The following is a 22,141-nucleotide window of genomic DNA, read 5'->3' as shown; positions in this document are numbered from 1 at the left end:
CACATTGAACTCCAAAACCTGCTTCACCTCCACTGCTCAGACATGGAGGGGGAAGGCCACTCTGTGGGGCAGCCTTTGCCCCATGATCCTTAGGCCCCAAAATAGTTCCCAAAACCAGTTCATGACCCACATATATCCACCATGGACCACAAATACTCCCCCAGAATGCCTGCCCTAGCAGATCCAGCCTCCAAACCACACCCCAAAGCACACTGCTCCTATTGCCCCCAGTGCCTCCCATTCCAGTATGGCCCAGTGGTCCCGGTACCCTCAGCCCAGTGCTGCCAGTACTCCTACACTAGGACTCCCAGTATAGCCCATCTCAGTGCTACCAGTGCCCACTGAGAACATGCAATGAGAATGCCCTCTCAGGCTGCCAGCAAGCATGTACTTCCTAGCACGGCCAGCCCAGTTCCCCCATCCTAGTGCTTCCAATACATTCAGTCCCAGAGCTCCCACTAGTCCATCTGCCACTGCTGACATGCAGTGGGAAGGCAGCTGTGCCTAAGATCTGCTTTGACATAACCAGGTTTTCCAGCTCAAATTTTAAATAAGTCTCCTCTCCTCTGGTGAGAAACTTGTAAGTGATTCTAACACCCTGGCCCTTACCCTGATACAGCAGGTTCATTTGGGGGAAGCAGAGGGCCATGGAGCTGGGAACAGGGCCACCTCAGTGTGAGGATGTCGCCTGCCCATGACCCTCAAATCACATGTCCCCTGAGAGTCTGAAGGTCCCTGACCTCAGAGGATCCTATACCAGCGCCAAGAGGTCCTTGTCCCCAGAAAGTCCCCATCTCCACTGGAGGTCTCTCCTCCTACAGCTAGGAGCAGTACCCTGAGATGGGGTAAGGGTCCCCATGGCTCTGGGGCAGGTCACCGAGCACCTTGAAGACCTTGACCCTGTGAGAGACAAGTGATGCAGAAGGGGTTTGCGTGGTGATGGCAGGATGAGGGCAGAGATCCCACGGTGTCCCAGCATGGGAGTCCACTGGCTGCCTCCTGCCTGCCCATGCAACACTGGTCAGTTTCTGTTCGTATCAGAGAATATGGAATTGCATATGTCACGATGGTTTTTATGCAATTTTAGGTCTTGTGGATCTGATATAGCTGGCCTCTGTGTGTTGACAGACCTGTGTATGTTTATGTGCAAGTGCTTTCTTTGTTCAGAGTTAAGAGTCAACTAAAAGTCCCTGAGTATTTCAGCAAGGATGGGTGTGTGGGTAACCTGGTCCTCCAGGTCAAATTAAATTAAAGTCACAAACACTATTCAAAATGCAGAGTCCAATCCTGTGATAAACTTCTGCAGCCCCAAAACCCCTACAAGAACATAACAACATGGTGTAAAGAGCCAAAATCTGCAGATGCCTTTCTAACAGTGATTCTTCACCACTCTCCAAATCTTCCAGACCAGGAGACTATGGAAAAGAGGAGATGTTGCTCAAGCAGGGTGTTTCCACATATATAGATGGTACACCCTTGCAATACTGTGTCAAGAAAAGCATCCTTGGACTTAAGAGGATCTTCAGCATATGCTTTGGTGTCTTGGTTGTAGATGTAGTACCATCAAACCTGCTCAGTTGAATCTGAGCAGTTAAATAAGTTATAGGTAAACAATCACCTGCTTAGTGTGTGTTTAATAATAGCATAGTCCAAATCCAGGTCATCATGTGTAGTTAGAGGGGTTTCTTGCAATCTCAGCACTCTGCTCTTAAGCATCTGTTTTATTGGAGGAAGAGAGTAATTCTTGCCAAAACTACAGCTAAATCACTAGAGACAATAACATAAATCCTGAATTTTACGGGCTTTGATTTTCTTGTTATAGATGAAGGAACTCTTAAGGAGACGGTAGTAGGCTAAAACAAGAGTAAAGAGAGAAATTATTTATTTGTAACACATTAGGAACACTTTTCACAGTACATCATTAACAGGGTGACTACATAATAAGGTGATCATAAAAGGGTGACTTAAAAAGCTGGTTAAAGACAAGGCATAGATTATAGGCTAGTCATGGAAAATGGTAGACTTTTTCCTCCCATAAGCAAAGCTGCACAAATAGAGACTGTCTCGTACTATTTCTGCAAAGGTAAAAGACTGATTTACTCAATCTGTATATTTTCTTTATATTGTATAAATTTACCAATACTTAGATTAATGTTTTCATATAGTTTATGATGTTAAATTTAAATACAGTATTATGTCTCATTAATTTAAGGTGCAATTTATCAAAATCTACAGTAAATATTTTCTTCTTAATCAGTTCTCTTTGGCACACTTCTGGTCTGTCTAAATACAAAAGTGTAGGATTGAATCGAGTATATAACACTGCAGGTACTTGGAGGGATTTTATTAGCAAATGAATGTGATTTTATGCTTACCACAAGCTTATTCACAAAGAAATAATTGTATATTGATTTCATTTTAATTTATATATAAAATGGCTAACTACTTCAATGTGCAAGGCAGAAAAAAAAAATTGTTACAGCAACTCCTCCCTTGAAAGAGTGATTTTTGCACCATGGAAATCTTGTATAAAATGTTATAGAAAATGGAGGTTTTTAATGAGGAAGTTCTCGGTACTTCTTATCTTACAGCAAGCCACCTGAGGACATGATTTTCTAGGTCCAGAAATGGTTCATAAGATACAGTTTAGCTGACAGGTTGGCACTGTAGTGGTGTTGCAGCTATAAACTTGCATGTTCAATTGACAAACTAAACCAAAGAGCCAAAAAAACCCAACCAGTCTGTGTAAGAAGTTTAGTGAAAGTGGCTTCTTTCTATGAGAAAGGTCTTGTTCCTATATTCTTGATATATGTATTTATATATATGTCTATCTGTTTTTATTGCAAGGAAGAAACATTTAGCATTTGCACTCTGCACTTTTGTCTCCATGACCTCTTCTTACTCTTGGGCTGACTAATATTTTGTTAAAATCATAAATGGACAACAGAAAATGGATTTCTGTTTCTGAAGGAAATGTACGAGGAGGCCATCAAAGTTGACCTAAATAGGAAAGTATCATTTTACAAAAACTCTTCAAATGCCAGAAGAGCAAGTCAGAGCAATTTATTTCACATCTGGAGGCCAATACCAGTGGCCTGCATTCACAGGTATGAGGAAACCTGTGAAAGGTATGAGGAAACTTAGCTACATAAATACTGGACCTCTTTCAGTGACTAATTATTTCACAATTGAATAAAAACTAAACCCTATTCACAGTACAATGTACTTATTTCAAGGCCCTTCTGGTCTGTTTATTCCTGAATCATGCAAGTAGTATCCCCTCAGCTGCAGAAATTAGTATTTTGGCAAATGATCAAGTTACAGGAGTTGTCAAGTACTGTGCAACCTGTTTAGAAGGCAAGGATGTAAAAAGGGATTTCATACAGGTACTTTGTGATATGGTGATGTGTAAAATGCTTTGCTAATCCTGAGTAAAACACATTTGGCTGTCCCAGCTAATGACCCATTTATGAGCATGCTGATTTCAGAGAGGCATTTCACAGCCTCAGGAATAGTATATATTCTTAAAAAAAAAAGTATTTTACAACTGTCTTTTTTTCAGCCTATCAGTAAGGACTAACAATAGTGAGTTCATACTGTTGAGAGAGATGATGAGAAGGGGCATGGTAAGGAGAATCAGAGTCTGTGTGGTAAATCAGATGTAAGTGAGATGTAATTAATTCTCAGTTTCCTTTAAGCTTTTTGAGATATTGCATATGGCCATGTCCCTTAGTGCTCCTGTTTTATCTGAAAGCTACTGGCTTTAGAACTGGGATGTTTGTGTGAAGGATATGGTATCAGATTTATCTATAGCAAAGCCTCCATTGATGTAAGATTTCTTGGCCTGTGTTTCATCATTATCAAGTATTCCTGTTTCCAAGGCAAAAGGATTGACTATGTTGACTTCAGAGGTGACATCCATCTGCTCCAGCTCCTTTTTTGAGAGCTTCTCCACTATTCCCGTACCAAAGGCGTCTCCCAAGACATTCACCATTGTTCTGAATCGATCCCTATGGAACAAAAAAGTTGACAGACAAACCATTAGTTGTTTAGAAATTTTTTTTAGTAAAAGTAAGGTACTCTAGCTCATGCAGCACTGTTTTCTTCCCAGTGCACATTTAGGTAATTATTCAATTAAAAGAAAATAGTCTTTTAAAACAAGAATCAGAATTTTACCCACAGGTATTTGAAGAAGACTGGAGTAATTTTAATGAGAAATTATTATAGGACATGCAAAACTGCATGTCACTTGTCTGTTAGAGCAGCAATTCCACTGCTATGGCATAGCCTTACAAAAGGTTGGAAGGATCACCTCTCAGGCCCCTGAAGTATACTACAAAGCTGGTTCCCTTTTGTAATGATAGACTGTAGAGTGCAGCAGCAGTGTCTGCATTGTGCCTTTTGTCATTCTAACAGTCATGTCCTCACCAGAAGAGCACCTAGCCCAGTATGTCCAGTATTCTGGCCCAAACCTGGAAAAGGGAAAGGCCTGTCTTCTGCTATCTTCTCCTTATTAAAAAGGGCTGAAGGACAAACCTTTACTAAAAAAGTCACTTAAAGGAATATGATACTCCTGCACTGTGGATTTTTCTCCAGACAGAAATGTGACATGAAAAACCTGCTGCTACTTGACACAGGAACAACAAACCCTTGCAACATAACAAAGTTTGAAAATCAACATGTAAGTATGGTATGAAGAGTGGAAGGCTATGCTTTCCTGTTTTTCTTTTCAGCTACATAGCACTACAAAGGCTCTATGGCAGAACAAGTTTCTCTTGCTGTGCAGAGACATTGAGGTGCATATATTTACAGTATTTTGCAATACTTCTCCAACTGCTAATTCTAGTGCTAAAAAAGTTTTCCATGCGCAACAAAAATATATTGTAGGGAAAGGAAGAGAGAATAGTAAAGATTCTAATAGGATCAGTGTGACAAGTGAGGAAATAAACAGCACTGGAAACTCATCTGTTATAAAGCACTACTCTATTTAATTTAATTTACACAGCAAAACACATCTTAGTCTGAAAAATGCCTTGTTTAGAACCAGAAACATCTTTATTTGCATGTTTCATGGTGGAAAAAGTACCTTCCAGGTACTCATCCACAAAAGCCATGGACTTCTAAAGTGGAGTAAAATTCAGATCCATAAAGTCATGATCGCTCTGAGAAATAGGGTATTATTATTATATATATCTTTCTCTCTCACTCCCATAAGGTAAGTAGAGGACATCAAATGAAATTATTAGTGTGTAGATGAAAACAAAGAAAATTCAATTATATCTCTGCATCATTAGGATGTGGAATTCATCTCCCTAGGACTTGTGGAAACTTGGGTCCCAAAGCAATGAGGCATTCATAGAAGAAGAAGAAGACAAAAATCACTTCTAACTCAGGAACTCTCTGCTCTGCAATTTGCAGGAGGCTGGGCAAATACTTTGGAAAAAAGGAACCATTATATGTTTTTGCTGTTCTTAGACTTTTTAGATACCTGCTCTGAGCCAGTGGTTTGTACTAATCTGCACTATCCTTAAAAACATTAAATGCCCACTAGGAATAGAACAGAGCTGGAGAAAACAAAATTACTGTGGAGCACAGCAAACAAACTATTAGACCCTGTTGCCGACAGCTGACTGGGAGAATGTACTTGTGAATGGAACTGGTTCCTTTGGAGAAATTATGCTTATACATAAATTGAATTGATTCTTGCATCCATACAACAGCTCTGATTTCCTGGAGACTGGCATTACATAGGTTGCTGGCAGAAATCCTTCAATAAAATTATTTGAAAGGCCAGAGGAGGAACAGCAAGGCATTTATTTTGAGTGTAAGTAAACCTAAAGAAGACACGCAAATATTATGAAATTATTAAAATCACTGGACTGATACCAGTGAAATGTCATCCCTGCAAACTACAGGTGAAAAAGACCTTGGGCTGAACACTAAAGCTCACATAGTTTAGGAGGCAAAAGAACTGAAGTGATATTTGTTAACTTGTGAATCCTGTTACTGTATATATCGTGGGACAAAACTGAGTATTGATAGTCTTCTGACCTTCAGAATACACTCTGTGATTCTTTGGGCCTTTGCAAAAGTGGCACAGAAGCACACTGATGTAACTTGAACAGAAAAGATTTCTGGTGAAAAGGCTTCTCTCCAGAAAGAGCAGATGGATGTGACCAAGAGGTTTTGAAGTGCTCTGATATGGTTTGGATTGGGCATAAGAATCACTTTCCAAATTTAGATGTGTGCTTGTTGATCAGGGGCTGGTCCAGTGTTCTCAGTGAAGAACAGCCCTAGCAAAGTAGGGCTGGCAGCACAGATCTGGGTACAATCTGCTATATGTGTGTATGTGGAATCCAAGGTCAGTTTTGCTTTGTTCATGTTGTGCTCCACTGCCAGTTTATGGATATTATGTGCTTTGCAGCTTGTGGCTACATTTGATTTTTATGAATGATGTATGTGTTTAGCATAATGTGGTGGCATCTCTGACACTCTAGAGACATTTCTTGTCTGTCTTGAAGATGATGCTCATCATTTGTTAGTGCTGTGACCACTATTTTAAGGCAGAAAGCATCTCTGAATGTGAGGTTATTCCCTGCCATCCCCTGCAGGACTTCTCTCACAATCAAAGCCATTACTGCATTCAACTCTGAACAAGCCTGGCCATAAGAATAATCTTTGTCCATTTTCTGCAACAAAATTATTTTATTGCTTTCTTTCTCAGATTCACACATTTCTAGGCAACTTATGCAAACATTAAAAAAAAAGATAATAAATAAATGAAAAAGGAAAAATAATTAAATATGAGGTGCCTTAAACTTACAGAAGCCAGTCAACTGCAATGATCAGAGTAACATCCTCAGCAGGCAGGCCAATGGCACTCAGCACAATCACCATGGTAACAAGTCCGGCTTGGGGCACTCCTGCAGCCCCGATGCTGGCTGCTGTAGCTGTGACGCTAAATCCCAAATAAAACACAGAAAAGGCATTCAGAATACATGTTACTCATAGAAACTCTGTTTTCTGGCACAAATAGTTTAATTTCACTGCAAGAATGAAGTCTAAATGTTTCAGTTTTCCTCTTGAATAGTATTTACTCAAAATCTGGTATCAAGAGTATAGTTGTACTCTTATGGTTACACTGCAGAATAACAGGCAACACATGTCTAACAAGCAAACTGGATGGATCAAAAGTAGAAGCTGAGAAAGGGTTGTGAGTGTTTGCAGGGAAGAATAACAGCAATTTTCATAACACTGCTGTATACCAGCTGCATATCCTGATCCATACTACCTCCCCATCAGGTTGCACTGGCTAGGCCTTTGGTCAAGAAGTGAGAATATTTGTTATTTCTTGTGCTGTGAATGATAGTTTAAACTTTCCAATGGAGTATCCAAAGTTAATGTAACATTCACAAAAAAGCTCACTTCCCACAAAACGCATATGATATCTTTAGACTTACCTAATGGTAACTATTTGGCCAATATCCAGTTCTAAGTCATTCAGCTGTGCAATAAATATGGCTGCTACTGCTTCATAAAGAGCAGTGCCATCCATGTTGATGGTAGCTCCAACTGGAAGAACAAACCTTGTGATTCTTTTGTCAATCAAGTTTTTTTCTTCTGCACAGCGGAAGGTGACAGGCAAAGTTGCTGAACTGGCACATAATGAAACACATAAAATAAGTGAAGGCACCAACACACCATTTCTATTATGTTTCCTTTTACTCAGAGCATGATCTGCTTTATGACTCAAAAGGAGATCTAAGGCAGGAAGGAAGGCTACACCATGAAAAAGCAAAGCAACTTTTGTTACACCTTCTAATAACGGGAAGAAATAGCTAAGTATTAGTTGTTCTTAAAATTACATGGTAAATTGCCATGGTATATGTAGTCACAAAAAATGTTCAATAGCTTAAATGCTGTCAAGTCTGCAGCTAATGAACTGAATGGCAAAGAACTGCCTCCTCCAGGGAAAGGCAGACCCTTGTTTGGTGTAAGGCTAAGGCACTCTAGAGCCCTTTGGGTGTGACATAAATAATGATGAAAACAGTGTTTCAGCCTTCAGGGACTGAGAACTGTCCAGTTGATACCATGGCTTTTAAAAGAGTAGCAATAAAATCAGAGCACAGATTATGCAATTACTACTAGGTACATTACAGAAAAGATGTTTCTTTTGTTTACCTGGAAGAGATCATGAGGGCTGTCAGAAGTGCCTGAGCCATCCCCATGGCAAACCGAAAAGGATTTTTCCTTACTATTATTAAGTAGATAAGCGGCAGAACTATACTGGAATGGATTGCAAGTCTGCAGAAAAAAAAAAAAGAAAAAAAAAGAAAAACAAATCAACTAGTTAAACAAATAGATCCATCTCATTGTCTTTCTTTACTAAGATGGTGATAATAGGTACCCAGCTCTGTCCTCAAGTATACTTATGAAACACTAAAGGTGACTTTAGTGACACCTAGGTGCAAAACTTAGAGAGAATGCCACATTAATAAAAAGCAGAATAATGCTGTTCTACACTTCCTTTTGGAAAGGAGAGAGAGACCATATATGATTTGTCTCTCCTAAGCTGAGCAAGAAACGACTTGGAAAAAATTTCAAACTGATAAAAATGAGAAGCCAAAACTAATACATAATATTTACGGTGATGTGCAGAGGGTGATTTTAAATAATACTAAAACACTTCACTTTTCTCCCAAATCCTTACAGTGCAAACCAGAGACAAATCAGAAAACCAAATCAAATTATTATTCTCAGTTTGTCTGCCCTTATTACAGAACATGCTTTAGAAATAAAGGAAAATATGCTTTCCAGTCAGAGACAGCTGAAATGCACATCTTTCTGCAGAAACTTCAAATATGGACCCTTAGAAAAATCCACATCTGCTCTATGGAAAACTGGTTTTCCAGTTCAGGTCTACAATTAAAATTTGGTGAAGTATTTGAGACTGTTTAAATGAGATATATGTAGTCTAAGCATTTTTAATATTGTAAGATGCTGAGATATTGTATTTTAAAACTATTAATTTTTAAAATTAAGTGAGTCAATTCATAGAAGATCCACTTGCTCTCCGGACTTTAGCAGCTCCGATGTATTTGCCTGGGTATTTGTATAGGTCTTAGGGACAAAATCATCCTTCAACTCATGCATTAATTTTGAATACTTGTGCAGTAATCCTGAATGCACATGCATGCAGAGCTTGTGGGCATTAAGATAAAAGGTAAACTGACTGCTGTAAGTACGTTGGAAATAAAATGTATTTGAAGGGTCTATGAATATTCCCTATGTTCAAAGGTTGCAACCATAGCAACATCCGCTTTTCATGAAAAGAAATTATCACATAGCCTGGAAACATAAACCCAAAAACTGTTGTCACCTGTGACCTTGAATTTTTATTCTGTCCTCACAAAATGTTCATGTGCACATTCCTGTGTTGTAATAATGCTTTATGATTTCAGAGCAGTTGATAAAGATAGCAACAAATCATGGTACTCTTTGTTCTGCCAAAATCAGACAATTAAGAGACCAGTAGTCACAGTACAGAAATCCACCATGGCATCAAAAATCATCCACAAGACCTGCATATTTGTTTCCTTGAAAAATTATCTTTTTAAAAGGAACAGGCATTGAAGTTTTCATTCTGTATGGAAACATATAATAGAATTGTAGAATCACATTACATATTTAGTGGAATGTCAATAATCACATGCAACATGTCTTGACAAAATTTTATAAATAACTCTAGAAAGAAACCTAGCAATTTATACATGCACCACCACAAGACATCATTGTATAAATTGCTAGGTTTGTAACATGTCTGAGAACAAACTGAATATAGGAAAAAATAAAGTGGTATGGGTGCCATTTGCTGTCTTAATAAAATGTTAATGAGAGTAAGCATTTCAAGTATGTGTAAGTCTAAAAGCATACTGACTTAGCTATTTGAAAAATTTAGATCTGCACCTTTTTAGTAGCAGCATGAACATGACATTATTCAAAATAAAGTATTTTTGTGTATCTGCTTAGCTACTACTGGTTTTCCTGAAACAAATTTTAAGTAATACTTATTTTGGTCCATAAAATGCAGTTATCAGGAAGGAGCAGAATTTTTTATACCAAAATCAAAATCAGTAATTGAAAATAGAAAGTCTAATAGCATTCATTTTTAAGTTAGGAAGAATCATGTCCCTCAGAGTTCCAAGCTGCCATTCCATATCTATTACAGGGATGTAGCTGCCTTGCTGCTTTCAGAAGAGACAAAGGCACAGGCAAGGAGAGTCTACTTGCTGCTTTTTTTTTTTTTCCCATTTCAGCCTGAGTTCCCTCTAGCACTTAAATTATGTCTCCACTTTGACTTTCCTGTCCTGTAACTTCTAATATGTCCTCATTCTGACTCCGCAACCATTAATTGTGAGAGACTTGAGATACTTAGTGGCAAATTGCACCACAGACACTGGGGGAAGTCTGTTCCCTCATGGTGACCTGAATGAGACATAGAGACTGAGATGAGCTGCAGACAATGGTGGATGAGTCCTGGTAGGGCTGAGGCTATGAAAGATCATAAATAATTAAGTTATTTATAAGATCATAAATAAGAAGGTGAGCTGGTTAGGGAGGTTAAAGGAAATAAAGCTGAGACAATTATCTTCATAAGGAACACAAGAAATGTTTAAGATAACCTGTTATTTTCAGGTTCAAGCTTAAAGAGAGGATGATAAGCAGTTACAGAAGACACCAGTGAACAGAATACACTGCAGACAGGGTCAGACACGTAAGAATGAAAACCAAAATGATGGTGGGAACAGCAGTTTTTAAGAAACCCAAACAAAGAGCAACATATCTCCTTTTTCCTGAGAGGTAAGAAAAAAGGCTGAAAAATGCACAACAGGCTGAAAAATGTAGAACAAGCACCTTTTCCCTGCAGCCTGTAGCTTTGTGTGTGTGTGTCCATATCTGCTCCTGTGATCTGATTATAACATGCCCTCCCTGATGGTCAGTTTTGCAGAGAATACGCTGCTGTTATCCTTATCCACAACACCTTGAGCAGCACTCATGGGAGGCTGCTCTGCAGGAGGCAGAAATGCTGCAGAGATCTACCTGAGCACCCATCAGGGAAAATGGTCATATTTGGAGGAACAGACTTTTTCTCTCCAAGGATGCAAATGTGCTCGCTAATGTTTTTGATGGCACCTGGGGATCTGCTTAAAATTGTTATGCCTGTCAAACTAATGTTTATCAGTTAAACAGGAGGCTATGCAGTGGCAGTTTACTTTGCATTCAAAGTGCTTTGGAGAAGGCACTGTGTCTTCACACACATCATAAGGAAGATTTGCCTTGTCAAAGTACAAATAGTAACCTGTAACCAGTAACCGATAGGTAAATAGTTATAAAAGTTGCTGTCTATCACATCTAAAACTAAAACTTGCTATCTGATGTAAAACTGAAGTCAAAAGGCAGTAGTAAGCCATTCAATATATTCCTCCTCTGAATTAACTGGAGTTAATGACATAGAAAACCTGCAGAAGTAATACACTTCATTCTGTCAATGATTCTATCTAGCTTGTGGATGGGGTGTCATTTATAATTCATATAGAAACTATTAGTCTTGATTTACCATCTCTTGGTAAATATCAGCTTTTGAAACCTGTAAAAATCTGACCTGTGCAAACAAATACTCAAAAAAACCTGCACAATGCATTAGATAAACATAACTTGCACTCATCTCTGTAACATTTTGAAAAAGTCATGAATCAGTGCTATTTCTGGAGCAGTAACTCTTATTTAGTAAGAAATCTTATCTCTGATTTTCAAACAGCTAGTCCAAACGTACTGGCTTATGAATAAAACAAAACAACAACCTTGAAATAAATGTGCTTATCTAGCAGAGATTAATGCAAAAACCCCAGAGATCCTTCTTGACTATTTATAAAGCAGTTTGCATTTAAGACTAAGATATTGCCATTCTCTTTGCTTGGCTGTCAGAAAATGTGTGAATGACATTTAAAGAATAGCATGCAAATGCATAAAGTGTGGGGAAAGAAACTCTTGAACAACTTTGGACCTAGCCTCTACACAAAACACATATAAATCCTTAGTATACTGAAGGAATTATAGGAGTGGATGCTAAGGTAATGGACCAAGACTGCCCAGAAGGCTATGCTTCACTGAATTGGAAATTGAAATTTAAGCACATTTATCTTATTGGGACTGTAATATCCATTTATCTGACAAAAGAGTCATTTGTAGGATAGTCTTCAGAGATCTATAATAACCTGGTATTATAACCTATCATTTGGAGCAGTTAAGTTATTCTAAAGTTCCACTGCTGAAAGGCTCCACATTGTGCAGGTGTAACCTCCTCCACCCAGACTGTTCTACATAGACAACTGCTAAGGAAAAAGAATAGGAAAAAAGTTCTGATGCTTGGCTGTATTATTCAGATTGCAACTTCTCTTTTTGCAGCCTCACCATCTACCCTAATCTTGAAGGAGGAACTAGCAAACAGTGCAGCCCCCACGGCTTCTCTTAATGTCAGCAGTCTGCTCAGTACTGGGGAGGGAAGTGATCAGTCTCTTTGGCATCCTTTATTGTGCACTGCTCTGCATCTGTATTCAGCAGGGAGCCTGGTCTGTGCTGCAACACCTTGGGCCCAAAAAATTCCATGGAGGTTCCCAACATAATCCACATATTTGTATATATTTGATAGGCTGGCAAGCCCCAATAAGCCATAATTCATAACCTCACCTTTAATACAACAATATTTTCTTCAGCACAAGCTGTGGAGATAAAACAGTGAATACAAGAAAGGAATTTGCTTTTGGGATTTGGGTTTTTTTAGAATGCAAGGCAGTGACTTTTTAAAACAGAACATATATCCAGCAAAACATGGATTCAAACCATTCTCACATATTGTCACATAATTTTCACTGATGAGAATTTTTTTCTCTGATCTAGAAGACTGGATATGGTGGATAATTGAGTGATAATCAACTGAGCTCCAAAACCACATACATCTTTAAGAAATGACATACCCACTTATTACTGTAGCCATATAAAGACCCAATTTACGAAAGATTTCCCAGTCCTCAACTTCTATTATCTTCCCAGCAATTAAAAACACGATACCAATAGGCATATACCTAGAAAGCAAAAATAAAACTATCAAAAATGAATTCTCAGAAATACTGCATGCTCACCATTAAATAATTTCTCTCCCAGAGTAATTTTTTTAAATAGATAAAAAATATGTTTTGATATCCTATTTCACAACAACAGATTTTTTTTCTTAAATTATATTATACATTGGACTTTATTCATTTGCAGCAAGGTTACAATAGAGGTGATGAAAAAAGACTGGAAAATAAAAGTAAATGTAACTCTACATGTAGTCTAGCTAGTATTGTATAACTTGGTGTCACAGAATACACAGAATACACAGAAGCTGGGAAGGGGTATGGGCATATACCCTGTTACAGGAAATGTTCATGTACAGCCACAGGCTCCCTGGGGATGGAAGTTTGCAGGGTTGGGACCAGTGTCTGTCTAGTCTATAATCACACTGATGGGAAATGTCTCCTGCAGTTACAGGAGCTGCCGTGCAGCACTGGGGGCTATATCTGTGTCACCTGCACAGAATAAAGTAAACCTGCACTAAGCCATGCCTAATGGATCTAAACAGCTGCATAGGCTACTGCCTGCAGAAAATTCAAGGGAAATATCAGGAATTATGTTAGCACTAGCTCCACTGCATTTTTTTTAGGTTTCACAGAGCAGGCTGTCACAGAAACAAGTTATTACTTCAGAGCTTTGAGCAGTACAAACTAATCTAGAAATGTGTGAATATATAAAATGTATCAATTTAAAATTAGAAATTATACATTTATAAAATATGTGTGTGCTATCTCATAAACAAAATTGTATCTTACCCCTGTAGAAAGCGGGGATACCTAGTTCCTCTAAGCACTGAACTTGATGAAAACAGTACTAATTCCTCATACTTTCAGCAGAAAACTCTACCTTGTTTCAAAAAACAGCTCCCACATCTGTAGAAACTCAGGAAGCCTGTAGCCACAGCTTCTGGCACATGCAAGAAAATGGATAATCAATTTATAAGTAAATTCCTGTATAGCATGTGCTGAGTCTTGTTGTTGGTAATTTTCTGCAGAGTGAGGCAGCCTATCTCACAGGGCTTTAACTTAGCCTGGGACTAAACTAGGTGCTTGGCACTGGAGCAGTTGCAGAAATTAATTTACCTCTCCTTAAGGAAGCAAGAACTGTGCAAACCCTGGACAGATTTGCTGTTTTACAGACATCTCAGTGTGCTAGGATGTAAGAAAAACCCATGGAAGAGTCAGATCTGACGTGGTACTGGTATGAAACATGCACATAAGCACAGTATTGTAGTAAGTGGTACAAAGCACTCTGCATATAGGATCAAACTCTAGAAGGAATTGTGTGTATTTGTAATTAATCCTGTAATTGTGATTTGCACAGACAAAATTCTAACAATAGCTGTGAAGTCCAACCAAACACTATTAGATAAGTTTCTGTATTTTAAATTTGTTTTTCTTGTCTGAGAATATTATGAGAATGTAGTCTCACAAAACCTATTACCAGGAGGTAAATGATACTAAGTTGTGTTTTGTATACCATTTTGAATTTTTCTTTGTGCTGTGGCTTGCATATTAATTTGGACTTCTAAAGGAGCTTAGATCCAATACAGCCATCCTGTGAAGATAATGTCTGTCAGGGAATAACGTTCAAGACCCAGAAGGGCATATGAGTAGTAATGCTTATCCTTAAAAGAGTCCTCAAATGACTAGTGCACTAATAAACATCTAGCAAGAATGTCTAAAAACCTCTGGTTTCTTGTGAATGAATAGGACTGCTCCTTTAGTATATATTAAGAAGCCCTGTCTCCAGTTTCCTCAAAAGGATCAAAATCTGTAGAAAGGAAATTTTTTACCAATCTTTCTTTGAAAGCTGCTTTCTGTAAAGCACTATGCAAAAGGAAACATTAGGTCTGAATCTGCTCTTACATCTTCAGTGACAAAATCCACTTAAAGAAGTTGTTGAGAAATGCCAGTATATCCTTGAACTTACCACATAATTATCTGAACTATTCTCATTGTAGCTTCATTCAGTGCATTGAAGAAATCCATCAGCACTTGTCCTTTCTCTCCCATTTTCCCAATAACCACTCCAAAAACAAGGCAAAAGACAATCAACCCCAGCGCATTGATGCCATTGGAATACATCCCCACAATTTTATATTCTTGGGTTTTGTTCTATAAATTGGAATGAAGAGAAAAAAAATACTATCAGAAAATAATGAATTTACTTTAAAGAGTTCTAAAACAAAAACACATTTAGATTTTTTTGAAAGACATGAAGTTCTTTCCCAGCCACTCTATTGGCTTTCTGAAATTGCCAAGTGGGCAAATTCAGGAATACACTAAACTGAACTTGAACACTTTGTATTTTAAAGCCACGCATGGATCTAACCAAACCTTAGCAGGGAGTAAAGCACCCCTTAATTTGTGTTGTCCTTTCTGCAGACTTCTGACATGAGGTATGGCAATGTCTAAGTATCCACAGTCATGCTTCCAAGATTTACTCCTCTACACTCAAGATTTACTCCCCACGGAAAGTGAAACACAGATGTAGAATCCTTGTATTTGTTTCTGAGCAACTCAACTTTGTATCTGGATCTAAGATAAATTCACCACTGCCTAACTACTGGGACATCAGTGTAATTGCATAATTTATAGGAGAATTGTGTGCACATAACATAAAAATCCTACTGAAGAGGTATTCATTCTTCTATGCAGCATGAACATATGAATGAAAGGGTGCAATTCTTCACTACTTTCTGTTTCAGGATTTAATTAAAGTCTCTTCATATAGCTCATCCTCCCATGCTATTATTACTTTGAGATGAAATTTGGAAGGAGTATAATAAAATATATATTGATTTGGTATTGTTTACACTTTTGTGTTCACATTCTATTGAATTCCTTTCTCCCTCTCCTCCAGGGTAAGTCTAGACTTTATATACCATTAACACCCATAACACCCATAAGCTTTCCACACCTCTAATGAAAGGCTTCTTGAATCTCTTTTTCACTTTTGTTTCTATATTCTTTTTTTCAGAGTAAAAACTATTAATTAACAAATGCTTTATGTTGTTTTATTTTCCATTAAAAATATATATTATTATTTTCAACTTTTAAAATTTTTTAATAACTTTATAATTTTCTTTTTTAGTGCTTACAATTACAGTCATTGCTACTCAAACCTCTCATGGTGATATACATCTAGTCTTTCCACGTGAGTGTTGAATTTCTCAAAAATTGATAATTCATAAGAAGATAAATGTAATCAATCTTCATCTATTTTCTTTGGACTGGTCAATTACTCATGGGATCCTCTGATGTTCTTAAACCTGCTGGAAGAACCTCTAAGCATTTACTAATTAACATCTATGCTCTTGCTGAAATCCATCTGTGTGCTATTTCCAATCATTTCTTCATCACTAACCACATGAACTAAACCAAATTTAGTCTATGTTCTTTCTTCCCACTTCATATATTATGAAGGAATAAAAAGATAAAAGGTCGTACCTCTGAAGCCTTTGCTGTCATAGCCATTGTAGTGGGTTCCTCTCGAAACACGGAGCTATTTTTATCCACAGTAGTTGTAGTTTTAACTTTTTCACGTTTGGTTTTATACTGGAAAAATTATTTTAAAAAAATCCAGAAGAACTTATTTAGAAAAATGAGAAAACTGGAGAACAGACAAAGACCGAGTCAAAATAAGAGAAAAATTAACCAGCATAGACAAAGACTTTATTTCCCAATGCATGTGAGTTGTCAGGGCTCTGTACCTCAGAAGCTGTAGATCAAACAAGAGGTTCACAAGTAATATGCTATGAATTCTGCTCCCCAGGATCTTGGATACCCCATGGATGTGCTGCAGTCTTGCGGAGCATGAGCTAGAGCTCCTGAAAATGGCAAGAATTTTTGCTGGAACAAACAGTTTGCAGAGAATTGCTGACAGCCATGCCAAGAGAGGTCCTTGGTGGTGTGGTCAGCATAACTAATGCCACTATGCTAGGCAAACAGCTACTCTTAGTGGTCAAATGGGTTACATATTTCCCTTTCTCCTTGTTGCCAGGTCTTCAAGGTCCTGTGCACCAAGCAGACAAACTGAACAGACTTACTCTTCTGCTCCCTTCTAGCCTCCAGATTCCTGGCACTAGGCTGACTACTCCTCTCCTTATTTGTCTTTAATGTTCCAGGCACCCAGCCAGATGAGTAGTGTTGATGATGCAGTCACAAAATAGGCAAGTGTAACAGCAGCAAGTATACTGTCCATAAAACCAAGCAGGTCCAAGTCCTAGTGAGTAAGTTGGACCAAAACTGCTGCAGGACAGTGAGAGCTGGTGGTCAGGGATGCCTCCATCATGGTCTGCTTCCTCTGAGGAACGAGTGACCAACCTGCATTCTTTTATATGTTTTTCAAGCCTAGATTATGGTTGTTATATTGATACAGCAAATGAAGTATTCAGATGTGACCAAATATGCAGTGGATCCAGGTGATTAGAAAACAAGTTAAATGGTGCTATATAAAACTGTTCTACACTGATTCTGCTCATAGAAATCCTGTGCTATTCTGATTGTAAGTTCTGTGCTATACAATTATAATCCATTAAGAAAACAAGACTTTAATAGTAACTACAGTTTAGTGCCATCATCATTCTGTCAAGGATTTCTGAAAGAGCCTGCCTGTACGCTTAGTGTGGGGTGGCCAGTAATGATGACAAAAACTGCATGGAGAAGTTTTATAAAGCGAGTTGTACACAGCAGCATATCTGATATAAATTTCTGGGGAGGGTTAACTGATAAGTCTAATATATAGACAGAAGTTTCCTCTTTTTTCTTGCAACACTCACTTTTCCTGAAAGATATCTCAAATAGACAACTAGTTATCATCCTTTTTCTTCAAAGGATTTGGTCTAGCAGTGGATATTAGATGTGAGACACTTCAGAGTGACGGCTAACTTACACAAACTTTATCAGGCACAGAGGGATCTTAAGAACAAGGAAACTAATCCTCATAAGATGGTTCTTCTAACTCTTGCTGTCCCAAAAGGAAACATCTTATCTTACATGCTGCTTGGTTTCTGCATCCAGCTCTTAAACAGTGTCTTTTTGGGACTTAATAGCTGATAGCAGAATGTTTATCATAAAGGAAATGGAAACAAGATGTCTTAAATCCCCACCTTTTTAAAGGAGATGGAAGATATTCCTGGACTTCTCAGAAATAAGTCTTGCCTGACAACTTTTTTGCGACATAAGAAAACAATTTGTGGTTAACAGTGAAAACTACAGAAATAAAGAGGGATGTTCAAACTTACCTGTTGGAAACAGGCCTGAACAAGGTTTTCTGGGAACATATTCCTGTTAACAAGCATAGAAGCATTTCAATACTACAGCATACTAAGGAAAAGTTGTTTGTATAAACAAAATGATAAAATTTGATGCTTAAAAACAGATCATGTTTTGTTTCTTTTTGTTTCTTTTAGCAGAAAGGAATATATTTAGCATCACCAGATACAGACAGATAGATAGATAGATAGATAGATAGATAGATAGATAGATCATTTTTTTTCCGAAAGAAATTAAGGGTTTAAAAGTCCCATTTTAAAATTACTGTTTTCCTGCTTGCACTTGTTGAACTTTTGGGCTTATTTTTTAGTGTTTGGCATTTCTATTAGTAAGCTACTAAACCCAGTGTATTTTATCCCTGCTACATTATCTCCTTGACTTGCATAAGGAATACAGGACACACCATCTTTATTGGATATATCACATATAGGCAGAAAACAAAAAAAACTCACACAAAGTCTGTACTATAAGAATAAGATATTTGGTGTGCTCTATTGTAGTTTTGAATTCAGAAGTTAATCTTGGTTAATTGTAAATTCTCCTGTGTTATTCTAGTGTCAAGGTCAATTTTTACATACTGAAAAATAAGGAGATTTAGTGCAATGCAGTTGTGTGACTCCTTTCCAATGGCAATTTCAGATTCAACTAATTTCAAAAACAAAACACTAATTTGGTATTTGGTAAATATTCAATCCAGTGCAGAAAAAGAATTTTATATACTGAAGCAGAAGTTTTTAAATTTCCCCTAAAGATCTTTCACAAACTCGTCCCTTTGGTTTCCAGTTTTAAAAACAAAATCTATTCAAAAGCAAAATCACTTAGTGTAAGTGTGGGTTTTTCCTTCATCTTTATGAGACTGTCTGGTTTTGAATCCTAAATCTATTTTTTTGAATATATTTTTGAATATAAATATCTAGGCAATTCTAATTCCTTTAAAAGAGAAGTTCAGATCTTTTAACTGCTAATTTACAGTCTTCAACTTCTTTGCAAGAAGTTGAGTTATAATCTATAGCAAACCCCCAAACTACTAGATATGTGGCAGTTGATTCTTACATGACAGATTAAGTAAAAATTCTACAAAGACACAATGGTGGGCTGAAGTAGTGACCCAGAATAGAGACTAAATATACCAGAAGAAAAAGATAATCAACAGAAATATTTTTGAAGGTACCACCTAGCCTCTAGCCTCTATTGGAAAGGCAGCCTTTATTGGTGTTATTTTTCTTCAAATCCCTTATACACAGTGGCTCTGAAAACCTGCAGACTTTGTCTAGGGGTTTTCTTCTTCTAACCACTTTAAAGTATCTATTACTGTCCATGATGCTAATGGGGAAAGACATATTATACAGTTGCCTTAGATACTGGTGATACAGCAAACGTCTTGACTGTGGAACCCCCGCAAATATTTGCATACTGCATCTGCTACTCTGCATGCTGCCTTAAGGAGGGGAACCACAGCTTTGCAATTTCAGCTGGTTGTCTATGCTGGATGACACAGAAGCTCCCAACCAGTAATCCACCAGTAGTCCACCAATCCTTTATGGATCTTTTCCTCGTAATAGATAAATCTTGCATGTCGATTTCTGTGAAGGAGGGATTTTTCATCACTGTATTATTAGCCAAAGTCTATGGTGTAAAGAGATTTTTTTAAACAAGCTGCTCTGAGTAAATTTTAAAATGTCTTATTTGTTGAAATACTACCCTTATTCATCCAAACAGTATCAGAAGGCATTTTATTGTATTACATATCACAACTTTATTTGTGTTTGTTTCTGCAAAGGGGATATGGAAACTAAAAATAAAATCTCACCTGATCAGATCCAGCAAGGCATCAACAGTATTGACTTCTGGGGTACTGCCCATTCTGTCAATATCACTTGCTCTTTGAGTCACTCCAGGTTTAATGGTCACAACAAGGATAATCCCTGCAGAAGGAGAAGCAGAGAGCTCACAGTGCAAGCAGAGGCATTGGTGCATTCTTCCTCAGTATATCTGGTGTAGCCAAACTCTTTGTGAACTCAACTCAATAAACATTTTCCCTGGGTGCTTCTGCTGGTATGTGCAGAAAAGTCTGCAGGGAGTGTCCTTAAATATGTGGGTTCCTCTAGCACAGGCGCTACTTGCAGGCTTGCCCCTAGACTTCATCACTTTAACTTTGCTATTGTATGTATCATACTACATCACTACTGCTCACCAAGAAGGTAAATTACTATAGCTGGGCTTCAGATGAGTGTGCTGCAACTTTTGCAGAGTGAATATATTTCATTGTTATTTCCCTTTTCCTTTATGTAGCTCTTCTTACTAGCTTTCAGATATGAATACAAGTGTGTGCACCCCAGAGTCACAGGGTGTTTCATTAAAGTTAGGTAGCAATATAGTTATGTAAGACAAGGCTTCAGAAAAAGAAATAAAGAATTGTAGATTAAGAAATACTAGATTTGACCTTGTAAACACTGAAATCAATGACAAATTTTTCATTTATTTTAAGCATTTTTACTATTGTTATCCTCCAAATTCTCCAATTTTTTTTCCTCTTTTTGTTTTTTTCCTTATACAAGTCCAAAGAAAGCCAAAGCAAATGAAACTAGTAAATTTCAGTGAACGGAGAAAGAAGGGAGAAAGCTGTTTGGATGATCCTTCAACAGGCAGGAACAAGTCTTTCTAATGAATAAAAGCAGTACTGTATTTGCATAGCTCTGCATTATGAAAAAAGTAATGTCATAGCGCCATGGAACAACTTAGAATAGCAAGGACTCTGGGAGATTGTCTGGTTTAACACCTCACCCAAAGCTGAGACAATTTCAAAGTTAGATACATACTAATGTTAGTCTTTATATAATATTTCTTCTTATGTATTCACAGAAATTACCCAGACATATGAGACAGATTGTTTTGTTTTGTTTTGAGGATGTTTCTTTAGAGCAAGTATAGAACATGTCAATGTTGCTTGTCAGGAATGAACTTCCTGTAAGAGGAGATGAGAATTTCAAGAGATGTAGGATTGGAGCCTGGCAGTGACAGAGGAGGGAAAAAAAGCTTTAAGGAAACAAACAAGATGACAAAGGAAGCAGTATTTTCTGTCATTCTTTCAGGTGTGACACACTACATATTTTCCAATCTGAGAATCAGGAACAGGCTATCAGTTTTGCTATCGAGGAAATTCACTTTGTATTTAAGGTTGGCCTTTGACATTCATTCAGCTTTCTCACTGCTGGTCATTTTTTACCTCAGCAGACAGCTCCCAATCTTCCCTGAGCTGAAATATATGGTGAAATTGCCTGTAGCTTCACACTGGATGTGAACACAGCCCAACCATGGACAGCAGGACTAGCTCTTTTCTGTATCTAACTACAGATAATGTGAGGTTGTCTGCTATGATTCCCCATCTCATCTCCACATCCTGTCTTGGGACATTAGTAATGTCACAGTGCAGTACATTTGTAATTAGGCAATGCTGATGATTTGAAAAGTTAAAGAATCACAGAGTACCTAATATTACAGCAATGACAGTTGTGCAGAAATAATATACAACTGCTCGCAAACCAATCTTCCCAGAAATATTGGAATCCAAAGCAGCAACACCTGCAAAAAACAGCCACAGAAACAAAACAATAAAAACCAGTCATATAAGAATGTTGTCATTTTTGTAGAGAGAAGTACTATGCAGAAAACTTTTCCTTATTCAAGAT

General features: G+C 37.7%; 1 protein-coding gene across 1 annotated transcript in view; it reads right to left on the bottom strand.

Moving 5' to 3' along the window:
- Nucleotides 1-1,865: 1,865 nt before the first annotated feature.
- The window catches only part of SLC1A1 (solute carrier family 1 member 1), a 48,911-nt gene continuing 28,635 nt past the window's right edge, over nt 1,866-22,141 (bottom strand). The window contains exons 3-12 of the mRNA XM_064405118.1: nt 21,942-22,034; nt 20,263-20,377; nt 18,422-18,464; nt 16,626-16,733; nt 15,106-15,290; nt 13,035-13,142; nt 8,182-8,304; nt 7,461-7,655; nt 6,824-6,958; nt 1,866-4,010 (exon numbers count right to left, since the gene is read on the bottom strand). Coding sequence (XP_064261188.1) covers nt 3,764-4,010; nt 6,824-6,958; nt 7,461-7,655; nt 8,182-8,304; nt 13,035-13,142; nt 15,106-15,290; nt 16,626-16,733; nt 18,422-18,464; nt 20,263-20,377; nt 21,942-22,034 — 1,352 coding nt within the window. The 3' untranslated portion in view covers nt 1,866-3,763. The remainder of the gene's footprint in view (nt 4,011-6,823; nt 6,959-7,460; nt 7,656-8,181; nt 8,305-13,034; nt 13,143-15,105; nt 15,291-16,625; nt 16,734-18,421; nt 18,465-20,262; nt 20,378-21,941; nt 22,035-22,141) is intronic.

The sequence above is a fragment of the Passer domesticus genome, chromosome Z (genome assembly GCF_036417665.1).
Source record: "Passer domesticus isolate bPasDom1 chromosome Z, bPasDom1.hap1, whole genome shotgun sequence".
Lineage (NCBI taxonomy): Eukaryota > Metazoa > Chordata > Aves > Passeriformes > Passeridae > Passer > Passer domesticus.
The sequence above is the reverse complement of the archived record's forward strand: the minus strand, read 5'-3'. Positions and strand labels throughout refer to the sequence as shown.